Source organism: Monoraphidium neglectum (assembly GCF_000611645.1).
Source record: "Monoraphidium neglectum strain SAG 48.87 unplaced genomic scaffold scaffold00300, whole genome shotgun sequence".
Classification (NCBI taxonomy): Eukaryota; Viridiplantae; Chlorophyta; class Chlorophyceae; order Sphaeropleales; family Selenastraceae; genus Monoraphidium; species Monoraphidium neglectum.
In genome coordinates, this window is record NW_014013328.1 from 18,476 (window position 1) to 32,327 (window position 13,852).

Sequence of the window (13,852 nt, forward strand, 5' to 3'; positions counted from 1 at the left end):
TGCTGATCCCGCAGCGTCAGCCCCATGGTGGCCGCCGCCCACAGCGTGTTGGACAGGGCCTGGGGTGTTGCCACCTGCTGCTGCTGCACCAACGCCTCCACCAGCTGCTGCGCCTGCTGATCTGGCAGCGTCAGCCCCATGGTGGCTGCCGCCCACAGCGTGTTGGACATGGCCTGGGGTGTTGCCGCCTGCCGCTGCTGCACCAAGGCTCCCACCAGCTGCTGCGCCTGCTGCTTATCAATGCTGTATCCGTGAGGTGACAGCACAGATGCTGCATATAGTGCGTTCGCAAGCCCCTGTGCGTTGGTCTCCGCTGCCGCACTGGCAAGCTGGTCCAGGCAGGCGTCAAGCAGCGGTGCCTCTGCAAACGCCGCCTTGCCGCACGCCCACACGATGTTGGAGAGCTCACGCGTCTTGCAGTAACCAAGCTGCGGCTGCAGCCGCACCCACAGCCGCTGCATGAGAGGATGGAAGCATCTGGACGGCAGCCCCTGGTCGCGGATCAGGTGCGCCGATCGCGTGAACGCCGTTGCTATGTGGATGGCGTTGAAAATGCCGCCGTGCTGCTGCTCCAGGTCAACCAGCTGCTGCAGGCTGGGGGCGCGGTTGATTATGCTAGTCAGGAGCTTGTCATCAGGGGCCTGTGTGTCCAGGGTGAATCGAGAGGCGGGGACAGATATGAGAGCCGGCCGCAGGGTTTGTTGGGGATCCGAGGGACAGGATGCGAGTGTGTGTCAAGCCGCCTCCCTGCATTAGGTTGTCTGTAGCAGTAGCTTGTCTGCTGCATTAGCTTGTCTGCAGCTCGGAATCCGCACCAGCCACGGCGGGGGCCAACCCTGGATGGCCCCACATCCCCACCTTGCCGATATTGTGAGCGCCCAAAAATGCTGCACCGGTTGCGCCTGCACCACTGCCATCATCTGAGCCAGCGCCGCGGCCAGCACTGCGGCTTGTTGATCGGACGCTGCCATGTTCGCTGCCTCTGCGCTGCTCGCCCATCCCGGTACTGTTACTGTGGCGACGGGAGCCACGGCCTCCATCATCAGGGCTGGCATAGCCCACTGATTCACTTTGACCTGTGCCGCCGCCGCCACCGCTGCTGCTGCTGGCCTGGCTGCCACCCTGGCCGGCTTGCTCTGGCAACCACCCGCCGCCGCGGCCACCACCTCAGCCCCTGGAGCCTCTGCCGCTGCGACCCCTCGCGCTGCCGCTGTCAGCGGTCCTGCTGCGGCCCTCGCTTCGGCCGCCGTCCGGTCTGCTGCCACTGCGGCTGCCTTGGTCCTGCCCTTCACCGCGGCCACCTGCTCTGCCGGCGCTGCGGCCGCCCGTGCTGCTTGCACCCCGCGTGCCTCTCCAGCTGCTGCCAGGGCCTTCGCTGCCGCTGTCTGAGAACGGCACATCGCTGATCCCACCAGCACACACGAGCCACGGCCCGCCTGCGAAGGCAGACCGCCGCGGCCGGCGGAGCTGCTGTATTGCATGAAAAGCCGGCCGCCTGCTGCCAACGCCGCAAGTTGCTTGCAGACCTGCAACCAGCGTATTGAGGCGTTTTTAAGTTTGTGATAAGAGAGCGATGACGTTGTTGACAATGATGCTGATTTGTTACGGCGTCTGGAGCCGCTAGACCCATCAAAATATGGATGCCGTGATGGCGCCACTGTCTCTGCTCCCGCCTTGAAGATGGCCAGGGCAGGAACTTGCGGAGGCACTCCACAGCACGCAGCACGGCAAGCGTCCACACCCACAGAGTCCCCGGGTGACGACCTCCCGCTGAACAGGTGCTGCAGCAGCCAGTCGCGACACGTGCAGGACGTGGGCCCCACAAGGGAACCTCAACGTGCTGCGCCCTGGCATGTGGGAGGCCCACTCGCTGGGTGAAACCCGAGGGTGAAGTGCGCCAGCCTACAGGATTCGCCGCTCAGCCCCGCCCAACAGGCCAGCCTTGCCCCAGACGCTTAGCCCCCGCATTGACGCAAGAAAAAATGCCGGCCGCCCCTGTCTTGCTGCAAACATTCCCCACAAGCAACGGCAACGCCCCACACAAGTCGCAGAGGGCCGGGGGCACCAGGTGTGCAGTTGCAGTCGACCCGGTACCATAATGCAGATGTGCGCCTTGACGCACAACAGAGACAAGCGGCGCCCGTGGACCGCTGCTCACCACAGGGGCTCAGCACACAAAAGCCATTGCAAGCTGTTGATTTTCTGAACAGCATCTTCAGGGCTGGTTCGCAGCTGCAAACGCGTGCTGAACACAAAATCTAATGACAAGATCAGCGGCAGCCTCGCTCGCAGACAACATGGGCTCCGATAATTAATATAGGACATTTTCAAACAAACGACCGCAACGTACACTCTCCTGAGCAAGCATGGCACACTCATCGCCACATTCCAGGCACGTACAGTCGTACGCAGAGCACTCGGCAGATTGCAGATTTCTCCAAGGGTTGCCCCACATGATGCCCACCTGAGTCTGTCTAGCCCCAGACGCCATTGCCACTGCCACGTTGCCAAATACATTGAGACGTGCATGGCAGAACACATGATGTTCTCAACCGATGATGCTGCAATCCAGCACCCATCGCCCCCCTGTGCGAATGGAACGCATGTGGGTGGGTAAGAGTACCCACCCACCCACCTGCCCCACAACCCATCTCAGCCAAGAACTGTGCTGCCGTTGAGTCTGCATTAGCACATGCAGAGCTTTGGAGTTTAGCATGCACTTGTTTGTTTAATGTCACATGTCATTTTCCGCGCTGGTGTTGGATCTTGCAGTACCATATGGGGAGATGAAGGCAGCAGGGTGCAGAGTGCACCGCTTCTAGCTGGATGTCATTACACAGCAGCTACGATCGAGTCTGACAAAAATATTGGCGTGGACGTGACGTGCGAAGGATGCTATCAGCGGCACAACAGGCGGGAACCGCTTGGGTGGCGTCCAGCAGGCATGGTGGCGCCACTGGAGGCAGAAGAGCAAGCGCAGGGGGCGGTTTGCTGCCGCAGCTGCATCTGCTGCTGCTGCTGCTGCTGCCGCTGCTGCCGCTGCTGCCGCTGCTGCTGCTGCTGCTACCGCTGCTGCTGCCGCTGCTGCTGCTGCTGCCGCCGCTGCTGCTGCACAGATGGGTCGAAGGGCCCCTTTGTTGGGCCGGGCCCAACCGGTCAGCAATGGCTTGACCCCCCTGCTGCCCAACGGCTCAGCCACGACCTCAGCACAATTTTTGCAATCGCCAGCACAACAATCTTGCCTTAATACCTTGCCTGCACCACATGCTGCCCTGGCCGCTCCCGGGTGTGCCCAGCGACAGCGCCTCACCACCGAGTTAGTACTACACACAAGAGGCCTTTCGCCTCCCAGCCTCCACTGCTGGTGACCTCCGGTTCAGACAATATACTACAAGTTTCTTGCAACATAGCACACCCGACCAGCGGACGGGCCCACGTCGGAGACCACTTGTTGCTGGACCAGATCTTTGGCGCCCTGTGTGCCACGCGCCGACCATCCAAGACATCAGGCTCAATCCAAGTGCTTCTTTTTGGGCCGTTTCGACAGCTGATCAACCGGTGAGGCGCGGAAGGGCTGATGCATGTCCTGCGGCCGCGCTGTGAGGGTTTACAAGGTTACATGAGCGTGCTGAGAAGCTTATCATGATATTATGAATCCAGCTGTTAAGCCATGCCGACGCAGATTACCCCCACGCGTGCCCTTCTCGGCGACCTACAAGCAGGTCACGCGCCCGACCCCCACCCCTGCCCGGGCGGCGCCTCCCGTGCCGCTCCCAAGTGTGTCCACACACCCCGCCACATCCACCCGGCAGCGGCCACGGAAAAGGGTGCCGCAGCGCGAGGGGGCGCCATGGCGGCTATGGCGGGCGGCATGGGCGGTGGCGGCGGCGACATGCATTCCTCCATGCGGCCCTACATGCGGCTGCAAAACCTCTTTGTCCGCGAGATCGACACCAGCCTGCCGCGCGACGTCGTGATTTCGGAGCTCCAGAAACACTGCGGGCCGTCCATGGGCAAGGTAGTCGTGCCCGTGTCGGACTCGACGGGCGGCATCCTGGGCATTGCTTACCTCAATTACCTCAACCAAGCTGAAGGTGAGGCGCCCGATTTTTCGCGGCGCTGGGCCGCGGCTGGCGCGTGACGCATGTCCGCATGGAAGCCCATGCAACGACCTCGCAGCCCGCATGGTCGCTCGTACGCCTTGCGCCATCGCCCTGTGGTCCCGCCCGCGACGACCCCGCGTTTGCGCCATGCAGCTGCGCGCGTGCTGGAGCGCATGCGGTTCTCCATGACCGTCTGCAACAAGCCCGTGCGGCTGACGCACGCTGTGGAGCCGCGGTGGCGCGACCACCTGTTTGGGCCCTTCGGGTTCAGGTTCCAGCTGAATATCAAGGTGGGGGCCCGATCCTGGGATCCGAGGGGCGCTGGCTGAGTGGTGTTGGCTGCATGCTGGCTGCGCTCTGCTGTTGTTTTGCGGCGTGGTCTGCTGGGGATTGCGGGGGCACGGGATACGGGCCGCGGACTGTGCCGGTGCGTGATTGCTGTGAGGCGTTGTGCGGTGCCGGGCTCAGGCGGGATGGCTGGTGGCCAGGGTTTGCCAAGCCCGAGTGGACCAAAGTAATCCGGCTCTGCTGTAGCGTTTGCCAGCAGAGCAGGATGGGGCACAGAGGCGGCATTACTTCAGTGGGCCTTGTTGGTGGTCATACCGCCGTATGCAAGAGTGGGGCATGCCTGTAGTGGGGCGCCCGGCGCTGTCAACCCACTTCTCAGCACAGCTTCCTTCGAGTGATGCGGCTCGGCTCACGCACCTGCACCCTACACGCTGCACACCCCGCCTGTGCTTGTTGCCTTTTGAAGGGCCTTTCACACGAGGTGGACGAGCCCACCCTTTTTGAGCGGTTCTCGAAGTATGGGGACGTCTACCAGGTCAGGGTGGAGGAGGACGACTACAGCCGCCGCAGCGCATCGGTGAGCCACCCCGTGCACCTTGGGCTGGCATCTGTCACTGGTCACAACCCAGGTGGTCATGCATGACGGGAGGGTCTGGATTCCTTGTTGAGGTGTTTGAGGTGGACTTGCCAGCTGCAACCGCTCTCGGCATAATGAAAGACACATGCAAGGCTGGCAGCTTTGCTTCTAGACAGTCCCAGCACTGCATGGCTTCGGCATGTGCTTTTGCAATCCAGGTTGCGTGCATGGCTGAAGGTCCCTCCCTTCAATCACCGCCGGGTGAACACCCCCCCCCCACCCACCCAAGGTCCAATTTTTGGATGAGGCTAGTGCTCAACATGCACTCCGCGCTGAAAACGGCCAGCCCATCTGCGGCCAGCGCGTGAGTGTGGAGCAGCACGTGGGCCGCGGGGGCTACGGCGGCAGCGGCGGCGGCGGTGGCGGCGGGGCCATGGCCGGCGGCAGCATGGGCAGTGGCAACATGGGCGGCGGCAGCATGGGGGGCGGCAATATGAGCGGCGGCGGCATGGGACCCGGCGGCCAAGGGTGCGCAGGGGCCCGAAGCAGGGGCTGCTTGGCGCCTGATGTGCGAATGAAACGCCACCACGCTCCGATTGCGCCAGCTGTGTGCTCCCTGGCACCTCCACTGCCCTTCATGTCTACTGCCCCGGCAACAATTTGCTCCGCAGCGGCCCACCGCTCCCGGGAACGCACGCCGACATCAACTGGAACTTTGGCAACGCGCGCCGCCCCTCGGGCAGCAGCTCAGCCAGCGGCGGCGGCCAGGCCCCGCACCCTGCGGGCGCAGGCGCGGGCGCGCCCGCACCTGTGCCCGGGATGCTGCCCGGGGTGCCCGCGGGCCCAGGCGCGCACCACGGCCCCGGTGCGGCCCGCGCGCCCTACGCGCCAGGCGCGGGCGTGCAGCCGGCGCCGCCGCGGCGGCAGTCGTCGCCGGGCCTGGCGCCGCACCTTTCGATCATGCTCGACAAGCAGAGCGAGTCCCTCGGGATCCCCGTGCCAGGATCGGGCGACAACGGTGCACAGGGCGGTGGCAACGGCGCACCCGCGGCGGCGGCCGTCAGCTACGACTCATCTGCGTCGGGCATGAGCGACCAGCAGCAGCAGCAGCAGCAGCAGCAGCAGCAGCAGCAAAAGCAGCAGCAGCGGCAGCAGCAGCACCAGAACCAGAACCAGAACCACCCCCATCACCACGCGCCGTCGCACCACCAGTCATCCTCACACGCCGCGGGGCCCCACACCACTTACGCGCCCGCAACTGCCAACGGCGGCCCAGGCACTGCCGGCACGGCGGCTTCTCAGCATGCCAATGCAGTGGCAGTGGCGGCGGCCACTGCGGCAGTGCAGCAGATGCACATGCGGACTGCGAGTGGCAGCTTTGCGCCCCCCCACGCCGTCGCGCCAGGCGTGCGGACCCTCATCAAGCAAGCCGCCAGCCGCCTGGATATGATGGCCGAGCTGCTGCGCTGCCCCATCACGCGGGTGCGCACCCTGTGTCACGCGGTCCCCCGCGCTGCAAATCTGTGATCTTGTGCCCCGGACGGCTACCAAAAACGCGCGGGGTTGAGAGGCGCCTGTCACCCTGAGGAAGCGCGAGGATTATGGACGCACGCACGAGAGCACACACACACACACACACACACACACACTTAGATACGTTTGCACACACACGCAAGCTCTCACAAACACACGAACACACGCACACACACACGCACCTGCACATGCACACGCACAACGCACGCACACACATGTACGGCATGCAACACAGGCACATGCACACACACATATGCACGCGCACACACGCATCCGCGCAAGCACCCATCTTAGACAATCACACGATCTCACAATCCCTTGGTTTGCAGGAGGTCTTCCGGGACCCCGTCGTCGCCAGCGACGGCCAGACGTACGGTGCGCACCTGAGCGCTGCGGCAGCGCGCTGCGCGGCACAACTGCAGGCTCGAAGCGTGTTTCGTAATGCCGCTGTCCTCACTGCCCGTATCGCCCTCGACCCCCCCCCCCCCATCTCCTCTTTCCTCCCACAACTGCAAACTCGTTGAACCCGCAGAGCGCGCCGCCATCACCAGCTGGATGAGCCAGAGCGAGACCAGCCCCCTGACCCACCAGCCCCTGGCTCGCGGCGTGCTGCTGCCAAACAAGCTGATCAAGTCGATGGTGGACGAGCTCGCCCCCCCTGGCATAGTGATCTGATCTCTGCCTGGCCTGTGCAGGTCGCTCCATCCTCTTATGCGCTTTGCGGGTCGGTGGCGGCGTGACTGGAGCGGCAAAGAATGATTGTTTTCGAGTGTGTTCCGCCGGCAAGACGGCGAGGGGCGGCCGCGCTGGGTGAGTGCTGCCGCAAGAACGGCCAAGGGGGGTTTTCACTGTTCGCCAACACGCGTCCAACGCCAGGCTCCAGGCCAACGTCGGCTTCGACGCCTGCCCACACGCTCCCCTTCACGCCCGCGTTTGTGTGGGTGCGCCGTCGCCTCAGAGCGCTCCTTGCTGCGCACCCGCGGGCGTCTGATAGTCTGCCACCGTCGCGACGGCCGGCCCGTCCCATTTCTTAGCACCGCTTGGTGCCATGGCGCCGGCTTGGGCCCGCGCGCAACGCCCATGCGCCCCGATCTGCAGCACTTGTCAGCACACAGCAGCGGTCGCCTGCGCAGGCCCGCGCTTTCCGCCGCTCACAGTTCCAACCCTGCCTGCGCCGCCGCGCCCCACTCCCACGTCGCGCCCGCGTGTATGCACACGCGCACAGAATGCGCGCGTGGGGGGTGCATCAAAACTCACTCAAACACGGCGTGCCTCCGCGGCACGCTCTGCACTTCATCACGCCGCACGGCTTTGAGGAAGGGGGTGGGGCGGCTCTTGCGCGTTAGCGCCCTGGTTGGGGTGCCGCGCGACCAGCCTTACTAAGTTGGCCGCACATGAGCACACACTGATTTGACCCTGGCCGCCGTGCAAGCACTTGGCGGTGGCAGCTGCCCCTTCCCCCCCCTGTCCCCCTTTCCTCCGTTGCCCCTCTTCCACTGCCTGCTGCCCATGGCACGGCGCCCTAGTGTCACCAAACCTGGCGGCCCCCTATCCCCGGCCTGCGTCTTGCGCTGCAGCGCCCGCAGCGCCTCAACCTCCCTGCCGGCTCCCAGATGCGCCTCACACAAACAGCGTGGGAGCACGGCAACAGCACCGCTCACACGCCTTGGGCCGTCCCACGTGGGCCAAGGACCAACCGAACCGCCTCCAAGCATTGGATCAGCCTGCCCAGTACCGTGACCTGCGGGACGAGCGGCAGTGTTGCTTGCCACTGGGCATGCCGGGTATTAGAGATGTGCCTGGTATGGCATCCACAGTCTTGGCGCGGCCACGTCTGGCGCTCTGCCGTTCAAACCACCAATAATAACAGTGGCCTCGTCCGCGCCACGTTGCCTTTGCCCTTGCTCCTTTCTGCGCTGTCCAACAGCAGCAGCACGTTCGCACAGCTGCAGTGACTGGTGCTAGAAAGGGATGGCATTGGCAGTTCTGTGGCACCAAAATGTGCAGTGTCTACAGGGTGGAGCACTGTGTAAGGCATACTATTATTAGCAAAGTGGTGCAGCATAATGACCTCTTTACCTGGTTTTCATGGCCTCTACACGCACAAGAACCCGCTGCTACCGTAGATCCGACCGCTCGTTGCCCGTTGCCGTCAGCAGCTTACAGACCAGTCTTGACCCTGGGGCCGCGACAATGACTGACACTGATTCACTCCATTAACCTGGTAAAGCCCAAGTGCTACCTAAGCGTGTCCTTGCACACTCCCTGAGGTCTCGGTTCGGTACTTAAAAGCAGCGAGAAGAGCATAGAACAATTCAAAGACTATGGTGGAGCGTTTGCGTAGATAGCTTGCGTAGTTCGCAGCGCGCAGACGGCGTTGGCATGGCACCAGCATGATTGCGAGCAGTGATAGCAGGGCAATGGCGCACCGGCAGACGGTGAGTTGGAGAAAGAATTCCGTGCGATTGGCATGTAGTGCTTCCGCGGGCGTGCCAGGCCAAAAGCAGGCACCTTGCCGCCTGGTGCGCGCGCTCAGTGCTGCGCTGCCGCCGCTCGCTCAGCTGTGTTGCCGCCCCCAGCAGTCAAGGCCTCAGCCATAGGTCTAGACCAAGCAGCAGCAATGCAGGACTACATTCATGACAGCCACTTTTTTTGCCAGGGAGCAATGTAAACAATGCGGGCAGCACCCCTAGGCGGCGCCGACAGCCGCTAGTTCACGATGTGTTCAATTGCAAGTGATGTTTGCGAACGTATGCGCCAGCCACGCCGCAAGATGCGAATGTCGCAACCATGCCATCCTTGGATCTCCCCACCTACCACAACTCCCCCCCTTGCAGGCCCTCCCCGGCCCGCGTGCCCAGCGCCCGCCCGCCCCCGCCGGCCGCGCCGCGACCCGCCGCCGCGCGGCCGTTCGGCGCACCGAGGCCTCCCTCTCTGCACAGCCCGCCTCGGCGGCCGGTGCGTCCGCGTCCCTGGCTGCCGCGCAATACCGGTCCCTCCAGACCAGCAGCGGCGGCCGGACGCCCCTCAAATATGCGTCTCCCTGGGGTTCAAACGAGCGCCGTGCGGCGCTTGTGGCGCGTATCAGGGACGCGGCGTCAGTGGAGTCCCTCGTCTCGGTGTGGGCGGCCAACCGGCAGCTGCTCGGGCCCGCTGAGGTGGCGGTCATGTTTCACCAGCTGGCGCGGGTGGCGGACCCGGCCAAGCTGTCCCTCAAGGGCATGGAGATGAGCAAGGTGGGGGCGGGCTTCAATGAGCGCGTGCGGAGTCGCTGATACTTCAAGTGTGTGCGTGTGTGCGTGCGTGCGTGTGTGAGTGTGTGTGCATGCGTGTGTGTGAGTGTGTGTGTGTGTGTGTGGTGCATGCATCAGTGTGCATTGCATGCGCAGAGCTTGCTTGCCTGTGAGCTTTTCGGTGCTTTTTGGGTGGTCAGGGTTTGGTGTGGGTGTGGGCGTGGATATCAAATGCGCATGCGCGCGCGCACTGCACACGCGTGCCGTGAGCGGCACATGCCGCCGATGCCGCAAGCGCCGCGTTTGCACGGGGCTCGCGGTGCACCTTTGCCACCTTTTCGCCGTCGCGCCGCCGGCCGCGCCGCCGGCCGCGCCGCCGCCCCGCCGCAGGCGCTGCTGCGAGAGCTGCTGATCCACTCTGAGGACCGCATGGCCTCAATGGCAGGCCCCGAGTTTGCCTACATCATAGCAGCCCTTGCAAAGCTCAAGAGCGGGCCGGACACCGCCTGGCTCAACAGGCGCGCAAAGGGGGGCGGGGGCGGCCGCGCACGCGGCGCTCCGGTCGGCGGACGGCGGCTGCTGGGCGGCGGCTCTTTTGCCTGTGGCTCATTTGCAGGCGGCATCAGGCCGTGCAGGCGGGCATCAGTGCGTTCGCGACACCCAGGATGCCCCCTCACGATGCAAATGCTGCACTTGGGATGCTGCGTGCGCATGCGCGCATGCCTGTGTTGTGCAAACGCAGGTGGATGGCAGTGAGCCGCGGGAAGCTGGAGGGCCTCACGGCGGAGCAGCTGGCGGTCGCGCTGCGCGCGCTGTGCCGCCTGGAGATGCGCCCCAAGTGAGGCGCCGGCCGTCGCGGTCTCGCATGAGCACCGCCGCAACACACGCGCGCCTCATTTCGCGCTGTTCTGTGGGGAAGGGATGCCTTTTCCTGCTGGGGGCGCAGCAGGGGGCGACGCGTGCCTAGGGGGCAGCCCGTCAATCCTCGTTCATAGGCCGCACAAGACAGCGTTATCGCTGCAGCCGCGCTCCCAGCGCTCTGCGACGATCCCCCCATGAAAGAAGCCATCGACGCCCCTCCATCCTGACAGGGACGTGAAGCAGTGCATCGCGTTTCCCGCTTGGATGTCCCTATACATGGCCGCCATGAGGCCGCGGCTGGCGCAGGTGGGTCCCTGCTCTTCCGAAAGGCATGCGGGTGCGAGCTCTTGCATGAAGCATGCCCGAGCGTTTGCACGTGCACGCGCTCAGGCATGCTGCTGTGCGTGGGTTAGGTGCATGCGCACGTGTTCAAGGGGAGGGGCCAAGCGCTAGTGGGTGCTGGGTCACAGATGTGGCATGTTAGAAAGCGGTCATGCTCACATCTTCCATGCACACGGGCTGCAGTCTCGTCACTCACCAGCACAGATTTCATCAGCAGCACTGACCCACTCGCACCGCTGCGATCAACCTGCCTCCTCCCTGCCAGTGCGGCGCGTACGACGCGAGCCGGCTGCTGGACTGCCTGGCAGAGCTCGGGCACAGGCCAGACCGGGAGTTCATGGCGGCTTGGTGCGCGTGCATGCAGGTGCGTGGGCTGCGGTCGCTGCATTGGTGTACCGCTCGGAGGCTGCCAGCAGCAGGCACGCTGCTGTGTGTCAAGAGGCGGCAGTTTACGCTTCGCTTCCTTGTGCATCGCGTGCCACTTTTGGGTCCCCCCCTCAACCTGTCTGTTGGCCAGCGCCCCATCGTGTGCCTGCTTTCACTCTGCACGCAACACACAAACACGCACTTTCCCCAATGCACGCATGACACACACGCACAATCTCTCCTCCTCTGCTCGCTCACACACATTGTCCCTCTTCCGAACCGCACCTCAACACCACCTCCCTTCTCGTCCGCCTCCATCCTCCCTTGCCCTATCCTGTACCTTGTAACAGCCCAAGCTGGCATCCCTGGACGCGGGCGCCCTCGCCCGTGTGATGGGCTCCATGGCCGCGATCAGGTGCGCCCGATGAAGTTGTGCTATCCTGTGCAAACCAAACACGCAATCCTGCTCCTTCGGGGTAATGCGAGCTCATGCCAAGCCGGCGCACTTGGGCACGATGGCCGCTGCTGGCACACCCCAACTCCTTCCCTTCCTCCCCATCCCCTTCAACCCCTGTCACGCCCCCATCCCCCTCCGCACATCTGCGGCCCCTGCCATCATCAACCTATGCAATCAGGTTCGAGCCGGAGCCCTCCTTCATGCGGGCCTACTGCTCTGAGGTGTACCAGAAGCTGCCCCTCTTCGACGACAGGTGGCGGGCGGCCCCCAGGGCTCGGGCTGGCAGGGAAGGGATGCAGCAGTGCGCATGGGGCGCTCACTCTGCCCCAAACCTCGATCGTGCAACGACCTCCCCAACCTTCTTCACCCCACCCCAAATCAACCTGTACACCACATGACCACACCTTGACAATCAACTACCGCTGCCATCAACTGACCCCCAATCTTCCAGGGACCTGGCCACCGCGCTGACCGCCTTCACAGCCCTCAAGCGCCTGGCCAAGCACGACTTCCTGGGGGAATTTCTGGAGGAGGTGCCTGGGGGGTTGGCCTTTTTCACATGGCGTGATGTCATTGCAGTGTTGGTGGTGTGTGGTCGGGTTTGTGTCCACGCGTGTGTGGCGGATGTCGCTTGCAGACGGGCGCACCATGTAGCGGTCGAGATTCGCATTTTGCAGTTGTTCTGGGCTCACTCCTTGGATTGTCTCATCGAGTGAAGGCCAAAAGACAGCAAATGCATTGGTAACGGCGAGCAGTCGAATGCCCACATGCATCATGCGCGTGGCCTTCCGCTCACTCGATGCACCTGAGTTCGCTAATCAGCCGCCCGAGACACACACACACACACACACACACACATACACACACACACACACGTCCGCACCCACGCACGCACACACACGCACACGTACACACACACACAGAGTTCATTGATGCTCGCGTCGGGCCACCTCTGACACCGGCCCCAACCGCCCGCAACCAACACCCTCGCTTCAGGTTGCCGGCAAGTTGCCCACCTTCGGCCCCAAGGCCCTGGGCAACGTGCTGTGGGCGCTGGGCACGCTGCGTTACGCGCCGCCCGCCCACTGGCTGGACCGGGTCGCGGCGCACCTGGAGTCTGAGCTCTGGCGGTTCCAGGGCCGCGCCCTGGCGGCGAGCCTCTGGGGCCTGGCGCGCTGCGGGTACCGGCCGACTGAGGAGTGGGTGATCTCCGCCCTCGACGCGTCCATGAGCAAGCTGCGCTCGCTGGACGCGGGCGGCTGCGTGATGGCGGCGCAGGCGCTGGCGGCGTTCGGGTTCCGGCCGGCGGCCGGGTCCGCGGCGTTCGCCAAGTGGGCGCGGTGGTGGGAGGCGTTTGGCTTTGCGGCGGAGGCGCGGAGGTTCCGCCCGGCAGAGGTGGGGCGCGTCGGCGGGTGGGACTGGTGTTGTGATGGGATGTACGCTGCTCTGTGTGTGCTCTGGGCGCCTGTGCGGCATCATGCGGCGGAATTGTGACCCACAACAGTCGCTGCTCGTGGTTTCGGGCGTTTGTGACACATGGGAGGTGTCGTGGGCACGCCATGAATCGTGTATGCTGTGAGCGGAATGCCACGCGGCGTCACTTGTTTCAATCCCACAGCATGCTCCCCACAAACTGCTGACGTCACTTTTGGGCGCCCCACATGCACACCTACAATCCCGCCTCCACTTCATCAACGCCACCTCGACCCCCCTCTCTGCTGACGCACCTGCATCGCTACCCCCCACCATGCTGCTTATCTCCCTGCCCCTGCACCCCAGGTGTGTGACTTCCTGGTAGCTGCCACGTCCCTGGGGATGCCCCTGGACTCGCAGGTGTGCGCTGGCGGGGCTGGGTGGCGTGGCAGCCGCAGCCAGGATCCGGCAACTCTGCTTCATCCACCTTCGGCGGCGAGTCACGAACACCCCCCTCTTCACGCTCCCTCCAACCCGCTCCATTCACCCCCGCTCCCAGCAACCTCACCCCTTTCACCCCAACCCTCCCTCCACCCCAGACCTTCGCTCATGCATCACACCCCCCCACCCGACTTGCCCCTCCACCACGCCCCTGCACCCCACGCACCCTTCACCACGC

General features: G+C 64.2%; 3 protein-coding genes across 3 annotated transcripts in view; 2 read left to right on the plus strand and 1 right to left on the minus strand.

The window, feature by feature from the left end:
• The window catches only part of MNEG_2611 (hypothetical protein), a gene marked incomplete at both ends in the record, with an annotated part of 2,679 nt that extends 1,708 nt beyond the window's left edge, over positions 1-971 (minus strand). The window contains 2 exons of the mRNA XM_014048914.1: positions 75-594; positions 859-971. Coding sequence (XP_013904368.1) covers positions 75-594; positions 859-971 — 633 coding nt within the window. The remainder of the gene's footprint in view (positions 1-74; positions 595-858) is intronic.
• A 2,879-nt stretch (positions 972-3,850) lies between these two features.
• MNEG_2612 (WD repeat, SAM and U-box domain-containing protein 1) lies at positions 3,851-7,176 on the plus strand (the record flags this gene model as incomplete). Its single annotated transcript, XM_014048915.1, has 7 exons — positions 3,851-4,094; positions 4,257-4,393; positions 4,858-4,968; positions 5,315-5,496; positions 5,640-6,450; positions 6,831-6,876; positions 7,034-7,176. 7 exons carry the CDS (start codon positions 3,851-3,853, stop codon positions 7,174-7,176), a joined length of 1,674 nt encoding a protein of 557 aa, XP_013904369.1.
• Positions 7,177-8,921: 1,745 nt separating this feature from the next.
• Positions 8,922-13,593, plus strand: MNEG_2613 (hypothetical protein; the record flags this gene model as incomplete). Its single annotated transcript, XM_014048916.1, has 11 exons — positions 8,922-8,939; positions 9,339-9,737; positions 10,125-10,363; positions 10,477-10,572; positions 10,826-10,901; positions 11,203-11,301; positions 11,654-11,718; positions 11,939-12,013; positions 12,212-12,293; positions 12,757-13,155; positions 13,540-13,593. Coding segments are annotated over 11 exons (1,602 nt in total), but the record flags the coding sequence as incomplete, so codon positions are not given.
• Between the last annotated feature and the right edge of the window lie 259 nt (positions 13,594-13,852).